The sequence below is a fragment of the Rhinopithecus bieti genome, unplaced genomic scaffold, assembly GCF_001698545.2.
Source record: "Rhinopithecus bieti isolate Rb0 unplaced genomic scaffold, ASM169854v2 scaffold_39951, whole genome shotgun sequence".
NCBI lineage: Eukaryota > Metazoa > Chordata > Mammalia > Primates > Cercopithecidae > Rhinopithecus > Rhinopithecus bieti.
Genome location: NW_016816406.1, coordinates 257,435 through 277,449, shown reverse-complemented (window position 1 = coordinate 277,449; position 20,015 = coordinate 257,435). Strand labels below are relative to the sequence as shown.

The 20,015-nt window shown below is 37.8% G+C and overlaps 2 protein-coding genes across 4 annotated transcripts in view; one reads left to right on the top strand and one right to left on the bottom strand.

The window, feature by feature from the left end:
- CLEC2B (C-type lectin domain family 2 member B) overlaps positions 1–8,617 on the bottom strand; it is a 19,185-nt gene extending 10,568 nt beyond the window's left edge. The window contains exons 1-2 of the mRNA XM_017854831.1: positions 8,288–8,617; positions 7,943–8,134 (exon numbers count right to left, since the gene is read on the bottom strand). The gene's annotated coding sequence lies outside the window, so the exon portion shown is untranslated. The remainder of the gene's footprint in view (positions 1–7,942; positions 8,135–8,287) is intronic.
- Positions 5,263–20,015, top strand: part of KLRF2 (killer cell lectin like receptor F2) — a 27,539-nt gene continuing 12,786 nt past the window's right edge. For 2 of the 3 annotated variants that reach the window (XM_017854829.1, XM_017854828.1), the window contains exon 1: positions 5,577–5,864. In XM_017854829.1, coding sequence (XP_017710318.1) covers positions 5,765–5,864 — 100 coding nt within the window. In that variant the 5' untranslated portion in view covers positions 5,577–5,764. Of the gene's footprint in view, positions 5,450–5,576; positions 5,865–20,015 lie in introns of those variants that run through there. The other variant, XM_017854830.1, reaches the window with a different exon arrangement.

The following is a 20,015-nucleotide window of genomic DNA, read 5'->3' as shown; positions in this document are numbered from 1 at the left end:
GCCAACTTAGAGTGGCCGTCGAGCAGCATCATGCTATAGGAGATTCGTTGCATAGGTCCCTTGAGCTGGAACTCCTAGTCAGTTTTCCCACACTACTGGGATATCCCCTTTGGAAGCTCCCCCATTTGGTATGGGTGGCACTCTAATTGTTTACTAGAACCAAGGCAAACCTGGGTTAAGGCACCACGTAGTCTTAACGAGGAAGCAGAAACCTAGCCCCTCTCCAAAAAAATCAACAGGTAAATTACAAAGAATATTTAAGCAAACATACTCAATATAAACCACAACAAGCCATGTGAAATCATTCAGCACAAAGACATAGATGAATATCCATAAGAAACAACAGCAAACAGGGAACTGTAATATCCCCAAATGGACAAAGTTCGAACCAGAGACAGACCTTAATGAAATGGCAATATGAGAGCACTTGTACCAAGCATTGAAAATAGTAGTTTTTTTTGTTTTGTTTTTGTTTTTGTTTTTTTGAGACGGAGTCTCGCTTTATCGCCCAGGCTGGAGTGCAGGGGCGCGATCTCGTCTTGGCTCACTGCAAGCTTCGCCTCCCGAGTTCACGCCATTCTCCCGCCTCAGTCTCCGAGTAGCTGGGACTACAGGCGCCTGCCACCACACCCGGCTAGATTTTGTATTTTAGTAGAGATGGGGTTTCACCATGTTAGCCAGGATGGTCTCGATCTCCTGACCTCGTGATCCACCTGCCTCGGCCTCCCAAAGTGCTGGAATTACAGGCTTGAGCCACCGCGCCCGGCGAAAATAGTAGTTTTAATAAAACTCACTGGTCTCTAAAATAACACAAAAAACAATTCAGAGATTTATCAGAGAAATTTAACAAATGGATTGAAATAATTTTTGAAGATCAAAAAGTGGTATTGGAACCGAAACATACATTTGCTGAACTGAAAATTTTACTAGAGGCTCTCAAAAGAGAATGGATCAAGAAGAAGAAATAATCAGTGAGCATGAAGATGGGCCTTCGAAAATGCAAAAGGAAAGGAGAAAAAAGAATAAAAATGAATGAAGAATGCGTACATGTTATAGAAAATTATGCAAAAGACCACATCTAAGAATTGTTGGTGTTCAAGAGAGAGTCAAGCTAGAGCAAAGGGTATAAAGCCTATTCAAAGAAATAATAACAGAAAGCATTACAAACCTTGAGAAAGAGATAAAAATTCAGGTAGATAAAGATCGGAGAACACCACACAGATTCCGACTCTAACAAGACTATCTCTAGGCATAGAATAATCAAACTCTCAAAGGTCAAGGAAAAAGAGAGGATTCTAAAATCAGCAACAGAAGACAAACAAATAACATTTAAAGGGGTTCCAATTTATCTGACAACAGACATCTCAGTGGAAACCATACAGGCCAGGAGGAACAGAGATGACATTTTTTAAGTGCTGCAAAACAAACAAACAGACAGAAAACAAAACAAAACAAAAACCTCTGCCATCTAAGAATACTGTGTCCTGCAAAGCTAACCTTCAAATATGAAGAAGAGACAGTGTTTCCCAGACAAACAAAAAACTGAGAATTTCACCACCACCAGACATGTCTATTAAGAAATGTTAAAGGGAGTTCTTCAGCCTAAAGGTAAAAAAAAAAAAAACACATGAATAGAAAACAGTTGATAAAATTAAATGTATGGACAAACCCAGAATACTCTAATACTGTAATTGTGGTACACAATCTTCTCACATCTCTAGTATGAGGACCAGAAGACAAATCTATCAAAAACAATGATAGCTACAGAAACCAGTTGAGAGGTAGGCAAAAAAATATGTAAACTGGGACAACTAAATTAAAAATGTGTGAGGGTGGAGTAAAAGTGTTTTTGTCCTTTGTTGCTGTTCTTTTCTTTGTAATGTAAGTTGTTATCTCTCTCTCTTTTTTTTTTTTTTTGAGATGGAGTCTCGCTCTGGCCCAGGCTCTGAGTGCAGTGGCGCCATATCGGCTCACTGCAAGCTCCGCCTCCCAGGTTCACGCCATTCTCTGCCTCAGCCTCCCGAGTAGCTGGGACTACAGGCGCCCGCCACCACGCCTGGCTGATTTTTTGTATTTTTAGCAGAGACGGGGTTTCACTGTGTTAGCCAGGATGGTCTCGATCTCCTGACCTCGTGATCCACCCGCCTCAGCCTCCCAAAGTGCTGGGATTACAGGCGTGAGCCACCGGGTCCGGTCAAGTTGTTATCTCTTTAAAATAACTTGTTACATCTACAAGACTTTTTACAAGCCTCATAGTCATCGCAATGCAAAACCTATAATAGAGTCACTAAAAATAAAAAGCAACTAATTAATATATACTACCAGAGAAACTTACATAACCACAGAGAATGACAGTATGAAAAGAAAAAAGAGAGAAATTTAAAAACAACCATAAAACAAGCAACAAAATAGCCATAGAAAATCCTTACTTAAGAATAATAACACTGAATTTAAATGAACTCAGCTCTCCAATTAAAAGACATAAAGTGCAGGCCGGGCACGGTGGCTCATGCCTGTAATCCCAAAATTTTGGGAGGCCAAGGCAGGAGGATCACTTGATGTCAGGAGCTCAAGACTAGCCTGACCAACATAACAAAACCATGTTTCTACTAAAAATAGAAAACTTAGCTAGGTGTGGTGGTGTACGCCTGTGATCCTGGCTACTCAGGAAGCTGAGGCAGGAGAGTCACTTGAATCCAGGAGTTGGAGGCTGCAGTGATCCAAGATCATGTTACTTCACTCCAGCTTGGGCAATAAAGCAAGACTGTCTCAAAAAAAAAAAAAAAAAAAAGCATGAAGTTAAAGTGTCTGAATTGGTAAAGAAAAAACCCTAACTCTATGCAGCCTACAAGAAATCTGCTTCACCTATAAAGACACACAGATAATGAAAGTTGAAGTAATGAACAAAGATATTCCATGCAACTAGAAACCAAAAAAGCAGGAGCAGCTATACTTATAACAGATAAAATAGACTACAAAACAAAGACTACTTTAAGAAGAGACAAAGGTCACCATATAATGCTAAAGAGGTCAGTTCAGCAAGAGGATATGACAGTTCTAAAAATCTATGGACCCAACACCAGATCTCCCAAGTATATAAAGCAAACATTCATTGATCTAAAGGGAGAGACAGACTGCAATGCAATAGTATCAGGGGACTTTAACTCCTCACTCTGAGCAATGGACAGATCATCTAAACAGAAAATCAGCAAGGAATACTGGCGTGACACTGCACACTTGACCAAATATATCCAACTGACACGTATGGAAGCACTGCTGCAGAACACTCATTCTTTTTATCAGTACTTGGAGCATTCTCCAGAATAGACCACAATGTAAGCCAAAAAAAAAAGTCTCAACAAATTCAAAAAAGTAGAAATCTAATCAAGTATCTTTTCTGATCACAATGGGATGAAACTAGAAGTCAATAACTTCAGAAACTATTTGAACACATGAAAATTAAATAATGTGCTCCTTAACGACCAAAGAGTCAATGATGAAATTAAGAAGAAAATTTTAAAAATTTCTTGAAACAAATGAAAATGGAAGCACAATAAACTAAAATCTGTGGAATGCAGAAAAGCAATAAAAAGAAGGAAGTTTATAGTAATAAATGCCTTTTAAAAAAGGTAAAAAGACTTCAAATAAATAACCTAACAATGAACTTAAAGGACTTATAAGAGCAAGAATAAACCAAACTCCAAATTAGTAGAAAAAAGAAGTGTCACAAATCAGAGCAGAAATAAATAAAACTGAGACTAAAACAACAACATAGAAGATTAACAAAATAAAAACGAAAAGCCATTTTAATGAAGGACAAACGAAATCAACAAACCTTTAGCTAGACAAAGGAAAAAAAGAGAAAAATTCAAATAAATCAGAAACAAAAACAGACAAACAAAAGAAAAAAAAAAAGGAGAAGGCCGGGCGCGGTGGCTCAAGCCTGTAATCCCAGCACTTTGGGAGGCCGAGACGGGAGGATCACGAGGTCAGGAGATCGAGACCATCCTGGCTAACACGGTGAAACCCCGTCTCTACTAAAAAAAATACAAAAAACTAGCCGGGCGACGTGGTGGGCGCCTGTAGTCCCAGCTACTCGGGAGGCTGAGGCAGGAGAATGGTGTAAACCCAGGAGGCGAAGCTTGCAGTGAGCTGAGATCCGGCCACTGCACTCCAGCCTGGGCGGCAGAGCAAGACTCCGTCTCAAAAAAAAAAAGGAGAAAAAACAGCTGATATTGCATAGGGCTGGGCACGGTGGCTCACGCCTGTAATCCCAGCACTTTGGGTGACTGAGGTAGGAGGATTGGTTGAGCCCAGGAGTTCAAGACTAACCTAGGCAACATAGCAATAACCTATATCTATTAAAAACAGTCCACCACCACCACCACCGACAACAACTGATACCACAGAAATACAAAGAATCATTAGAGATTATTACAAAAAACTATATGCCAAAAATTGGAAACTCTAGCAAAAACAAATTAATTGCTGTGCAAACACAATCTCCAAGATTAAAACATGAGGAAACAGAAAAGCTCAATGAACCAATAATGAGTAATGATGTTGAAGATGTAATCTCCCTATCTTTAGTATAGCAAAGATCAAGAAAGAGAAGAAACAGAATATATATATTCACAAATATGTATACATATATATATACACACACATATATATGACTGTATAATCATGTCAGGATGACGGTCATCCTTTTTGGGATCGTACATGACTCAGTTCAGAACTTCAGTCCAAGCTCTTTCTGATGAGATTTCTTATCTTTCATATATAACCTTATTAATATCATGAATTATTTATTTTCTTTAAACCTCAGGTATCAACAAGACAGGAAGTTGTTTCTCCCTTTTCCATGCCATGAATCAAGTAAATATGTCAATATGTCATTCTGTTTTTCTCCCCACGAATTGGCATAATGTAAAAAGATAGATGTTAGAGTACCATGATTTCAAAATCTTGATCAAACCTTTGTGGCATGTAATTGTATTTTCTTACCCCCATTTGATCCTATATCTCTTCATCCATTAACTACTATCACTTCTATTTTTTTTTTAATTAAAGAGCATATGTGTGTTATGTTTTTAGAAAGTATAGTTACAACAGGAAGTAAATAAAAGGTAACTTTTGCTATTTTTTTTCTTGTGTTGTAGTTGTACTGTTTTTAAATATTTTAATTATTTTGTGTGTGTTAAGAGTGTCAAGTTTGTTTACATTTGCAGCGAGTAGAAGTATTTTTTGAGTCGGTTTCATATCCGTTATTTGAAGGAGGTAGTCAGACCATTTTGATAGTCTTTCTTCCAGAATGACTGTTGAAAAGAAAACCCTAAGCTGCCTAAATCAACGGCCTTTTCAATTTAAAAAAATCTAGCTTATTGAAGTAATGTTTCTGAGAAACGCGACGGGATTTAAAACAGAGGAAATAACTCCGAGCTAACAGGTAGGTAGAAGGGCAATGCACATCCTGACAATATGAGACATGACAATTTGCAGATGCAGGGGAAAATAGGAGGCCTTTCAATTGCAAAGTTGGCAAGGTATTAGAGTATAAGCACTTGGTGGTGTATACAGAGATGGTAGATCTTATGTACAGATGACCCCAGCTTCAAAAAAGACGATTGTACTTTAAATGTGGCAAAAAAAAACAGAGTGTGGCTTTTGTTATGAGAGCAGCACAAAATAGCAGAACTAGACCCGAAGAGATAATTTATATAGGAACGTGGTCTTCTCAGACGTAATCAGTGGCAACTGATGAATGGAGACCATTATAACACTTCGATGCCTTATAAAACCTGGGAAACTTCATATAACCTTGGAAGAAATCTCTCACTCTCAATACCACCAAACGACAGAAAGTAAGTAACCCGTCCTGTCCATTCAGTGGGATAGAGACTTGAAGTAACATTTAATTTTATTTAAATAACTAATGAATTCAACATTTATTGCACTTCTGAATATGTAGGTACAAATTTAAATCTAGTATGTGTTCATTCTCTACTTAATCCGTTTCCTGAGCCCTGAAATCTAGCTTTTTACACTCACCGTAAGTTGTTTTCACTTTTTATTTTTTATTTCCCAGAATCTTTTCATTGTTACTGAATTCTCAATACTTATTTAGGAGGCTGTAATTATTTACATGAGTTATCAAAAAAAAAAAAAAGTAGCATTGGTAGAATGTGGTTAGCATAGCTGCCTTTCAAAAAATTAAAAAATTGTGATCTCCCAAGGTGAAGCTGATATTGAAACTGAATTTCAAAGTTGCTGAGCCTTCTTAACGTTTGATGAGGCTATGCATAAAAGAACACTTCCCCAGAAAGTTCGAGAACAATGGATTTAATTAACAGTGTAACTAAAATAGTTCCACATTCAAATTTATATTCTAAACAACTAAGGACTGCAATTGTTTTCCCCATAGAAAAGTTTCACTGACTCAACCATTTTGTGTTCAATTCTGCTCTCTAAGGAAAGATAAGAAAGATGCAGAGTAACCAGTGCATTTAAAATCAAACAGAATACTATTTTTCTTAGCTAATAGCTATAGAAAAAAACCACAAAATATTGATAAGTGGAGCAAATAAAATATTTGTTAAAATGTATATTAAAAACTAACTGAATTATATCACACTGCCCTAAATTACTGCTATTAAAATGATGTTCATAATTTCAGATATATATGTATAATATATACAATCTTATACTGAATATATTATTCAGTAACTTTTAAAATATATTCATATGTAATATGATATATAATATTGTATTATGTAATGTATTTATATACAAATGTATAAATTTATACAACTGATTGAAAGTAGAAAATAACACTGGTTTTACTAGTGGCTGGAAGGGATTCTTAAAACTTTTGATTAAGATGATATTGTATGCTACCATCAAATATTGATCTCATTCCCCCCAAACCTCTTTTATCTAACTTTAGGTAGAATTATAAAACTGGTTAAAATAAGGGAGGAAGGATAAAGTATGCACTCGATTGTACCACAGCAATAATTTTTTTGATGGTAGCATGCACTGGTAGGTTGACATTTAGTTAAACGGGAAATGCTTACACCTCATCACAGTCCCTAAATCCCTAAATCATAGATTGTTGTATTGAATGCATTTAGTTTCAGCCTCTTCTCTTTCACATATTTTGACATAAATAAACCCTGTTGAAATCCCAACGATGTAGTTTGGATCTTACATATTCTGAACTTGTTATTTAATAAATCCAGTGCTATCTAGTTTTTTTTTGTATTTTTTAGTAGAGACGGGGTTTCACCGTGTTAGCCAGGATGGTCTCGATCTCCTGACCTCGTGATCCGCCCGTCTCGGCCTCCCAAAGTGCTGGGATTACAGGCTTGAGCCACCGCGCCCGGCCTGTTTCATAGTGTATTTTTTAGAACATTTTCTCTCCTTATCCTTCTTAGGGTTGGTAAAGATGTCTCCATGGATATCGGAATACTAGCAATTCCTTAGTAAGAGTAGGAAAGGGATATATTCTTTACGTTAAGTACTCCTAAAGCCCGGAGTATCTTTACACCATCCAATAAAACAATCTTTAAAAATATTAGAAATATTAGCTAAATTTTTCATATTATGTATGCATTCTGAGAACTGTATGAGTATCTGGATCATAGCTAACATCTTCTCAAGTATTTGTTTTATAAAATACTTAGTAAAAGTGAAACTAAATCTTGAACAGTTTTAAGTCATGGTTAAACCTTCTCCATTGTAATTCAAATAATGTAAAGTAAGTCTGAATTTATTAGGACAAAACAGTCACATACAAATCTCAATCTTGTTGTTACAACAAGGAATTTTCAAGCTTCACAAAAGAAACCACAAAATGTATTTCTTTTCTCAAAGGCTTTAACATTATGCATCACAGTTTCAATAAATAACAGTCAATCTAAACAAACAAAAATGTTCTTACCTTGCTTCTTTTAATCAGTTTTTTGATTTTCTGCTAGCAGCTTTGTGTCATGTCTTCCAGAACCTCTCTTCAAAGTTGTAACTTGATTTAACTTTAATATGAAAATGTTGCTCTTGTCTTTACAATACAGCTCCAAACTAGAGGTATACCACGTTTGTAGAGTAACTCAAAGTCTAAATAGCATTTTGCAAACTGGAAGTGACCAAGGGATATCTATTAGTCATACTGTTGTTTTATTACAATTTTCTTCTCGTCAAAAAAAAAAAAAAAAAAAAAGCTTGCCAAGGAGGAAGTAAGTTGTGAAATAAAAATTTAAAGCTGAAGAATAAACACATATTTTCTTACGTTCTCAACGGGGATTCTCATCTGAACTACAGAACACAAAATTGCTCAAGTGGCTGATTCATCCAGGAGTGGTACAGAACTGGTATCCTTCCAGAGCTGTAGGAGAGGCTGATGCTAATTAATTAAACAGCATTCTTCAGGACATTACTGCTTTATTATCCTGTGTTAAGAAAGATCAGCTTAAAAGCGATAGAATCAAAGAAAAAGCAGTGGTTTAAACTTTGGCTACTGAAAGAAAAACAAAAACTATTATCGCTCTCTCAAAGACAACTGTGTGCACAGTCACACTTATGGGTGTGAGCACACACACACAAACACACACAGAGGGAGAAGAGAAAACGAAAGTAACAAAGGGCCCAGAATGTTATCCTCAGCATACAAGATGACGCCGTTGCCATTATGCTTTTGCTAAGTTACCAAGCCACAGTTTTATTTTCAGATCTGCTCTAATCAGTTTCCCAGTGATTTTGAATTACCCCTCAACAAATATATTAGGGTGGAAACTGAGGAGAAGAAGCCAGTGTCCCACAAGTGGCTTCGGGATTAACACTGCATTTGTTCTGAGAGAGAAACTTTAAGAGGAAAAGCAAATGAGACTAGAGAAGAAACTGTAGTACAAAGGAAAAAAAAAAGAAAATATGAAGAGAATAAGAAATACAGGTTTAATCATTTCTGAGCAGAAGGAAAGGACAGATAACAAAATTGCTCCTCTCATTTTTGGAGAGAAAAAAAGACAGAAAATTCATGAGGAAATGAATATATTCCACCTTTGTTGTTAACAAAAGATTGTATCCGAAGAACTATTAGAAATGGCTAGAAAAATATAGAGATTACTCAATTATGGTTGAGTGAAATTTAGTTTTGTTCCAAAAAGGAAAACAGTAAAGATGTAACAGTTAAGACAGAAAATGTTTTCAACACAGCAAAACGTTCCCTGCCATTGCTTTGCGGTTCATCCTCACCCCTGAAACCAGGCAGCAGCCAACTCACTATCAATAAACATGAGCTTTGCTGGTTTTAGAAATTCCTGTAAACAGAATGACACAGTTGGTAATTCTTATAAGTCTGATGTCTTTTACTGAGCATGTTTGAGTTTTATCCATGTTGCATAGATCAGCAGTTCATTTCTTTTTATTACTGAGTAGTATTTCATTGTATCAATATAAAATATTTTTTATCCATTTTATAATAAAATGTATCCATTACTACCTTAAGCTTTTACCACTTCTTGGATATCATAAGTAAGGTCAAAATAAACATTTATGCAAAAGTTTTTCTATTGACACATGTTTTTTAATCTTTTGAAGAAATACCTGGAGGTGAAACTGCTGATTAGATAGAAAATGTATGTTTTATTTTATAAATGCATATTTCTCCAAAGTGTTGTGCCATTCCCAACATTAATATTGGATGGTTCTATTTGCTGCACATCAATAGCCACATTAGATATGCCCAATGTTTTTCAATTTAACTATTCTAGTAGGTGTGTAGTAGAATCTAGATGTGATTTTAATTTGTACGTCTCTGATGATATATTGAGCATTTATTCATGTGCGTATTGGTAACTCATACATCTTTTATCAATGACCTATTTAAATATTTTTCCCATTTTTATGGATTTATTTGTTTCCTTATGATGACTTTTAAGATATTATATATATATGTAAATATATGTGTAGAGAGAGAAACATACACATAAAATGTGTATATAAATAAGTAAAATGGGTTTCAAAATAATATAGAAAATCCCATTTTCTATATTATTTAAGTATTTTAAGTATTTTCTAAGTATGTTAATACTTTCATCATCTATGAAAGTATTAAAGTATTAAAATACTTTCCATCTTTTATATAGTGATTTTCACAATTTTTTTCTCAAAATTTTAAAATCTAGAAACTTCTAAATGTTGGACTCTCTAATCCTGACAAAGTTACATATTCTCCCTTGTTGAGGTCATACCTTTTTCCTTACTTAAAGAAAATATTGAGTCCTTCACACCCTCCCTACAACCCTCCCTTACTTTCTTTTCTAAGAAGTTATTGGTCATAAGGCCAATAACTAAGGTTATGTGCTAAGCTTATAAGGGAGAGAAAAGGCTACACTCAGAATGAATTTGGACTTAACCAATATATAATAACAGCAGCTTGGAGTGTACACAGTGGGATTGGATTCTGAGGGCGCTAGATCATGACAGAAACGTAAAACTGGATAAGGGAGATTTTATCAGCATTGGGGCATTCAGCTGCAATATAGAATTTAATAACTTGGAAAAATGCTGTGAACAGTGCTGACACACTGCTGAAATAACTCCCAGAAGACTGGAGAAAGCAATGGCTCATACTAAGTAGAGTAACATTCCAGAATTTCCATGGCAGGTAGCTGAAGAAAAGATAAAAATGCTTAGAGAAGTGGGCGTGCTATAGTGGGTAAACTAGAATTAAGGACAGGAAATCCACCAATTGACTATGTTCTATGGGATGGTATAATGGGCACCTTATTTCCCAAAGCAATAAGGAAAGCACTGGTGGAAGAACTTAAGTCCTACATAAACATCGCTGAGGAGCTTAGCATAGCTCTTCTCCTCATGCCAAAGATCACAGTAGGAGATGTTCCCACAGAACTGAATTCAGAGAGAGTATTGGCACAGGGTTTAAAGCAGGAAATGCCAAGTGTCAGAGCACCACTCCGAAACAAGGTGGGGCCAATTATGGTAATGAGGGTTGGATTGCAATAGCAGCCGGGATTACTGACATATACAGCTACAGCAGTGTCAGATAGAGCTCAATGTTCGCAGAAGTAATACAGAGAGCCAAAAAGGGTGCTTCCACTTCTGTGCTGTCCTTTAACAACTGGTGGAACAGAGAAAAACTCACACACAACAAGCTCTGGTTTGTAACACCAGCTGATTTCTGTGATGTAATTATTGTCACCATTGCTGATTTCAAGGTACCCAGGTGACATCACTGAACATACAGAGTTGGAAATAAATACGCAGTAATACAGCATTATGTATTATTTTCACTATATAGGTGTAACAGATGTTAATAATTTCATGCATGGATAATAGCAAAATGTTCAAAAAACCATCACTAATTGATGAGTTCTAAGTATTTATTTTATTAGATTGGCATTAAGGCCACAACTACTCCAAATGTCATGACCCGGGTTAGGTTCCAGCCCCTGCTGAGGTCTGAGGGGAGTGGGTGGATGGGCGATAGCTGAAAGAACACTTGGGGGCCCTAGGCAGGTGAGATGTAGTTTTATTTACCATCAGCGACTCTCTCACACTGTCTGCCTTTATCTCTGTGATCTGCTCTGGCTCTGTGACTCCTGCCACCGCCGCACTTGCAGCAGCACGCCCTGGCCTGCAAGGCCAGCTCTGTCAGGATCAGCAGCTTAACTCTTCCCCTCTGGGCACAAGCTCGTTCCTGGTTCCCCTCTGCCTGCCTTAAAGGCGACTGGCTCTCCCTTACAAGGGTCAGTTGTGCTACTCTCTTTCTGGGTACCAGTGTGAGCCATGCCATGCTGAGCCAAGGCAAGCCCAAGAGCACCTGTACAGCATCAGCAGGGCAGTTATACCTTTTCCAAACAATAGTGGATTTGAGCCAAGTATGATCTTATACAAATAGGTTATATAACAAGTGGAGTTATGTGCCTGCGCTGCAAATGCGCTAAGTCACTATGGCCTGAATGTCTGCCTCAGCCTACTTGACTAAAGCACATTCATGCACATTATAGTTGGTGCAAAAGTTACTTTTGCACCAACAAATACCTTTGCTTTAATATTATTTTATTAATTTAATAGTATTAATTTGAAGTTTAGATAACAATTTTTGCAATTAACTATGTTTAACAATTGGTTTGAGAACCTTTGAAAATTTAACAGTCAGTTGTATACCACTGACTTTGCTGGACATGTACAATAGGAAAGAAATCAAGGGTGGATTACTAGTAGGCTAAGGGCAACCATGTACTCAAAAGGTATAAACTATTACCCCAATCTAGTTTGGCCCAAGCCAGTTTTCTGACAGAGGACCCAATAATGGGAGAACTCATCCTTAAAAGGAAGCCTTCTTCAACACCAAGACTAGAGTAAATGGTAAATATTTCTCCAGTCCATACCTAGTGCAACTTATATTAGTATTCTCAAGCTGCCATAATGAAATAACATAGACTGGGTGGCTTAAACAACAGAAATTTATTTTTCATCATTCTGGAGGCTCAAAACCTAAGATCAAGGTGCTAGCCAACTTAATGTTCAATAAGGTCTCTCTTCCTGGAGCTGGCTACTGCCTTCTCACTGTGTCCTCACATGACATTTTCTCTGTGTATGTGCAGATGGTATCTTTCCTTCTTTTTATATGTATATACCAGTCTTGTGAGATTAAGGCCTTACCCTTATGAACTTATTTAACCTTAGGTTCCTCCTAAAGACACTCTCTTAAAATATAGTCCCACTGGGGGTTAGGTCTTCAGCATATGTGTTTGGATGGGAGCACAAATCAGTTCACAACAGGATTCATGTCCATTTATTTGAATAACTGGGAAAAAATCCAGGACTTACATTTCTAGGGTTGCAGAATGCAGGTGTAAGTTGGCATTGATTCCCAGAAAAGGATCATGAGCCTCCTGTCAGAGTAGAAGCTTATGGAGTCCCAGTAATAGGGTACTTGTTTATGTCTGGTTCACAGCAGGCCCAAGGACTCACCCAGTAGACATTCTTTGGTCTTTGAATACATAATTGGACATCACATACTTAAGAATTGGTACAAAGTTCACATTGATTCCTTTGCCAGACTGTGGTGAGAAAGACCAAGGCTCCTGAAACTGCTCACCTCCCCTCCACTAGACAAACCCAAAATAATTTTGCATTATAGAGTGAATGACAAAGGTTATTGGCACCCATAAATACCTCAAAGATGCAAGGATGCTGGTATCCATTTATCTCTATTTTATTCACCAGTGCAGCTCTGACAAAAACTATATGGATTCTGGATGATGACAATTGATTATTGCAGGCTCAACCAAACAATAATTCCAAGTGTAGCTGCTGATTTAAATGTGGTATACTTGTTAAAGCAAATTACTCTACCCTCAGGTACAGAAAATATGGCCACTAATTTGGCAAAAGAATTATTTTTTATCTCTTTTAACAAATGAGTACCAAAAATGTTCGGTATTTATTTAGGGCTGACATGAGTAAACACTTACATCCTTACCCCAGGTCTGTTAACTCTCCCACTCTTTATCATAACATAGCGAAGAGACCTGGACTGCTTGGACAGCCTACAAAATTTAACTCTTGTTAACTATGCTAATGACATTGTACAAATTGAACTAGATGAGAAAGAAGGAGCAAGCACATTGGAAACTCTGGTAAGATGCATGCACTTCAGTGAGTTGTGAATACAACAAAGATTGAATGGCCACTGCATCATATCAGAGAAAAAAAAAATTGTTTTTTAAGATGGAGTCTCACTCTGTTGCCCAGGCTGAAGTGCAGTGGTGCGATCTCGTCTCACTGCAAACTCCGCCCCCCGGGTTCACGACTTGCTCCTGCCTCAGCCTCCCAAGTAGCTGGGATTACAGGCACCTGCCAAATTTTTTATATTTTTGGTAGAGACGGGGTTTCACTGTGTTAGCCAGGATGGTCTTGATCTCCTGACCTCGTGATCCGCCTGCCTCGGCCTCCCAAAGTGCATCAGTGAAATTTTTATGTTTACATGGGTTTGGTGCATGCCGGGGCATCTCTTTAAAAAAGTAGAGGACACAATGTCTGGTAGGCCTCATTGGATACTGAAGGACCAGTGTTCATACCTGAAACACTGACATATGTATTAGAGGACACAAAAGGCTGCAAGGCTCCCATAATGGCCCAGAGAGAAAACATGGACTCCTCAGCAAATCTGGCTGCGGCGGAAGCATCTCTACCACTGAAGCCATGTAATCTATGGCACACTGTAATACCAAAGGTATCAATGGTGAGAAAAAAATTTGTGGAATTTATGGCCAAGTCCTAACAGGTGAAACACAATTCTACTGATCCTTTGAGTCCTAGAGCAATACCAGGTCAATTATGGCTAAGCATTTACAGAGCTTTTGTGAAATAACTCCTGGAATGCTCCTGGACCTTGCAGAAATAGATTACTCGGATATGAGTCATCAGGCCTCCATATGTTCTGAACTGCTATTAATAAAATGAAACCCAGCTTGGCGTGGTGGCTCATGCCTATAATCCCAGCACTCTGGGAGGCCAAGGCGCGTGGATCACTTGAGGTCAGGAGTTCAAGGCCAGCCTGGTTAACATGGTGAAACCCCGTCTCTACTAAAAACACAAAAAATAGCCAGGCATGGTAGTGGGTACATGTAGTCCCAGCTACTCAGGAGGCGGAGGCAGAGAATCTCTTGAACCTGGGAGGCAGAGGTTGCAGTGAGCCAGGATCCTGCCATGGCACTGCAGCCTGGGTGACAGAGCGAGACTCCATCTCAAGAAAAAAAAAAGAAAGAAAAGCAAAGCAAAAGAAACCTGAAAGACTCACCAAATATAAAGGGAGAGACTCCATCTCAAGAAAAATAAAGAAAAGAAAAGAAAAGAAACCTGTAAGACTCACCAAATATAAGTTCAGGCACTCCCAGCAGCAATTCCTTATAAGATGAGATTGGTATATCCAGAATCAGCACAGGCAGATTCTCAGTGAAAAGGCAAGCTGAAGACTCCTATGCCAACCAGAGAGCACAGGCAAGCTTCAGAAATGATACTGATGATACTATCCAGCTGTTTCACTGACACCTCTCCCTCAGCTCATGTCTATGGCTGTTTAAGATATTTCGTAATCTCAGCACTTTGGGAGGCCGAGACGGGCGGATCATGAGATCAGGAGATCAAGACCATCCTGGCTAACACGGTGAAACCCCGTCTCTACTAAAATACAAAACTAGCCGGGCGAGGTGGCGGGCGCCTGTAGTCCCAGCTACTCGGGAGGCTGAGGCAGGAGAATGGCGTAAACCCGGGAGGCGGAGCTTGCAGTGAGCTGAGATCCGGCCACTGCACTCCAGTCCGGGCGACAGAGCGAGACTCCGCCTCAAAAAAAAAAAAAGAAAAAAGAAAAAAAGAGATTTCGTAGTACCTGCTGATAAACGAGGAATAAAGTTTAGTTGGTTCTTAGAAAGGTCTGTTTTGGATGTAGATGAAAGCTCTAATTGGACGATGGTTACACTACAGCACCACTAACTGAGCTTCATAAGACAATAAAAGTAACCTACATTTAAAACATGTACGAACTCCTGGGCAGTGGGTAACATGTGTCTCTGTCTCTGCCACTGGAATGAAAGCTCCATGAAGCCATGAACTCAGAGGTGTTTATCTGTTTTACTAGACGATGTATTCTCAGTGGTTAGAACTGTGGCCATAGCATAACATATATTCAAACAGTCTTATAGAATGAATCAATACATGAATGAACATATATGGAGGAATAGTCCTGAACAAAGGCACAAATAGTTAACCCATGACAAGGCATGTATAGTCAGTGTATCCAAAGTTGTCTAAACACAATGAAAATCCAAGAAATCTAAAGTGAAGCAATGCAACAGTCTATTAGATTAACAATGTGTCTATAATCACTTGAACTCAGGAGTTTGAGGTTACAGTGAGTTATGATCACACCTCTACATCCGGCCTGGGTAACAGAACAGACCCTGTCTCAAAAAAAAAAAAAAAAAAAAACACACCTAAGATTAAAATGATAATCTGCTATGGATGTGGGAAATTCTAAATTTCAGAAGTGTAAAGTTATAATGTTTCTGGAGAGAATGAAGACTTCCTTTTATTAACTAATTCACACATGAGGATATGAATTTTGTAAAAGATGCACATTTTCTACGTCTATTTTGGATTTGTGGAGCATCACATTTATTGAGTATCTCAACCCTTAAAGATACTCTTTTGTTGTTCATGGGCCAAGGGGAGAGGGCAAAAGGAGACTAAATGCCATGAAGGAATAATGTCAGCCTACATGGAGGTTAAGCCAAGATGATGTCCTTTAAAATGGGAAGTAATTAATTTACTAGGGAAATATGCAGAGGGTTAAACTGACAGAACTTAATTACTAATTATATAGAAAACACTGAATAAATCTATAGTTTGGGAAAAGCATTCAGATACATATTTTATACATCTTCAAGTTTTGATACTCTAAAATATTTCAGCATTCAATCCCACCAAATCTGTTAGACCCATACTGAGAGAATTCGCCCAGATGTAGAAGGTAAAGGAAAGAGAATTTCTGAAGCTACTTGATGGCTCTTGGGTAGAACTGAGGGGTTTGGAGCCCTGGATGGGGGTGGGGGAACAGTTTTAAGGTTGCCACCTTTTATACAGTGAGGAGGCTAGGCAGTCGTTGACCACCTTCTCTCTCCTTTCTACAGCTTCCTCTAGACTTTGATTTCCTCTCTTCGTGGTCAGTTTTGTGAACTGATTTTTTGGGAGGATGGGGGGATGGAGAATGCTTTTGTGAAGGAACCTGGTGACAACCTGCTGTGGCAACTGTTCTCTGTTGACTACAGATGTATTGGGAAATGATACAGCGGAATCAGGCTTTCTGATATCAATGGCAATAATTTGATTCTAGAGGTCAAGGGGTTGCAGTTGCCACAATAAGCCAAAGGGAATGATTAGTAATCAGAGTTTTCATCCACAGAAATCTGTGACAACGATTAGTTGATTTTGAAGTTTTGGGAAATGAAGAAAGAAAAAAGAAAAGAAAAAAGAAAGGCTATTTCACTAAGGAGCTGCTTGATATGCTAAGGAAAATTCCATGTATGTTGGCCAGAAACTTAACCCATATTTTCAGAGAGGAGATTCATTGTGTCTCACCCAATCCCCAGACTTCAATGTAGTTAGTAGGCAAAACTCTTCCCAGACCAGGAACCACTCAAATGGGGAGGAGGTAGGCTGGGTCTCTCGGTGAAGGACATTGTAACGTGGCCACAGGTGTAATTATGATATTTATTCCCCAACACCTAAACCGGAGGAAACTTCAGCCATTTTCTTGAATGACTATATACTGGGAAAAAGCTGAGAACCTGTGATGGTTACTGGCTTGTACTTACAAACAGAAATAACAAGTATTTCTTTGCTGCCTTGCCCAGGTGTGTGTCAGCTCTCCTGATCTCTGTTATAAGATGGCCCAGAGGGAATTAAATCATCTTGATAAAGCTCCCAACATGTTATACCTCAGAACTGGTTGCACACAATAGATTCATTTACATTGACGCTATCATGCTAACTGTTCCTGGTGAAAAGTAAGCAGTAAACATACTACATATTTTTATAAGATATATGTTCACCACCATGAACTTGATCCAACTTGACCACTTTGACCCAATGGACCCTAGATTTAGAAGTGCACAGAAGCATTTTATCACAAACATAATTGTGGCATTTTGGAGGCAAGGCCTGAACAGTTCCAAAGAAGCACAGTAAACTGCATGAGCAGGTGGCTCAGACTCCAATGGCACATGTTCGCATTCCTTTGCCATCTGCACCTCAACCATACCTATGGCCCAGGTTGGGGATGGAAAAGAGGGTTCTGTACGATCTTATACTGAAGTAGTTGAAAAAAATAGGTTTATCAGCGGATATGTAAAATATGGCAGCTGGAATAGATGCCACACTACAGTCCCATTCAGGAGAAGACTGTGAAAGACAGAAATGAAGGTAAGTGTTCCCACTGAACAGAAGTTTGGATGATATGTCTGGTTGTGCACCTGACAGGAGGGATAAGCACTCAGAGAAATACATCTAAATTGTCTCATCAGAAACTAATAGGTGAGATGGCTTGTCAGAAACTCAAAAAGAACAGAATAGAAAAACTAATGAGAAGCTAAGAGGTACATATAGAAATCACGCAGAATGGACATGGAGTGTGTAAATATGCATTCCCATGTAAGTACTCACAAGTGACGTCCAGTGTTGAGGATGAGGCTCAATAATCAGGTGAACACAACACGTGCTGTGGGAAATAGCCACTTTCCCCAGATATTCTGGTGTTTAATGAATGGATTGATATTGAGTGGCCATGTAGCAGAAACAGAACCATTAGCGTGTGTGTGTGTGTGAGTGTATGTGTGTTAAGTAAAATATATATAAAATAAGGAATGTGATTATGGAGGCTGGTAAGTCAAAATTCTGCAAGTGGCCATGGACAGACTAGGTACCTAGGAAGGCTCAATTCAAGTGCAAAGTCCACTGTAGAATCAGAAGGAGCCAGTGTCGCCCATAAAGTCTGAAGGCCATTGCTGGAGAATTCTCTCTCACTCAGGGAAGATAAGTCTTTTTGTTCTATTCAAGGCTCCAACTGACTCAATAAGGCCCAGTCACATTACAGAGAAGGCAAATCTGTCTTACTCAAAGGTCGCTGATTTAAATATGAACCCCGTCCAAAAACACTCTTACAAAAATAAGTAGAGTGATGTTTGATCAAGTATCTGGACTCTGACTCAGCCAAGTTGACAGAAAATAAACGGCCACACCTACTGAAGGAAAATCTGTCAGGCATTTTCTGAAAAACAAACAAGCAAAAAAGTTTAAAAAGTTAAATTCTTTCCAGGTGATTCCTATTGTCACTGACTTGAGACTTGCTGATCTTTTACTTTCCTGTTTTGTCCCATCTAACCATTGTTATTTGGACCCTACTAGTCAAAAATTAGTCAGACCCTAAAGCCCACAGACTAAATGTATGGCTCTGGGCAGAAGCTTTTAGCCTTCTTAAATCTCAATACTTTGATTTATAATAAGAAAAATCTACCTAATGATGCTTTTATGTGACTGTTAAATTTAATTTACTACTTTTTAATCTATGTCCCAAATAGCAAAATGGCTATTTTAACTTTTTTAATTTGAATTTTCATTTACCTAGACATTTGTTTTGTTTGTTTAGAGATTATTGTTTTATTTTATTTTTTCTCTTACTTTATTATAAAAGACATGAAGAAAGGAAGTAGGTCTATCTTGTTCTCTATTATGTTTCTAATACACCACACACAAGTGGCAGAAACAAAGTCCATTTGTTGAAAACAGTAGAACACATTGGATACTTTTACCTTGAAATTCACAGAATTGTAGCCAGATATTAACAAGCTTATATCCATTTTCATTTACCAACACATCCTGTGTGGTTTTAGACATCTGTGTCGGAGTAAATTTTGACTATTTTTGGCCTTCCTTTTAGTTTTCTTTTGGTACTTTGGCCTAAGAGACATATCCAAGGTTGAGATTAGTGTCCATTTTCTTTGTACTATTTTCTGGATAATAACACAGTAAACATTTGAAGAGATGGAGAATGAAGATGGGTATATGACGTTGAGTTTCAAGAATCGTAAATCGAAGCAGAAATCTAAAGGTAGGAATATTACTCCCCATCACCGCATTTAGTTTAAAATTTCATGATTCTTCTAGCAAGAGAATTGTCTTAGAATATTTTTAACATCTTAAAATTGATAATAATAAGGAATATAAAAATGGTCATAAATTGTCTGTTAGATTATTTAGATTCATGAAAGCATCAACAATAAAAAGGCTGTATTTTCAGAATCATGAGGTAAGAGAAATGCTAATATGACGATGTGTAATCCTGTGTATTGTAGCATAAGAACATAAGTTTCAAAGAAAAGGCTGAAAAGTTGTGTTTTTACAGAAATTTCCTCCTACAAAACTTAAAGTTTATG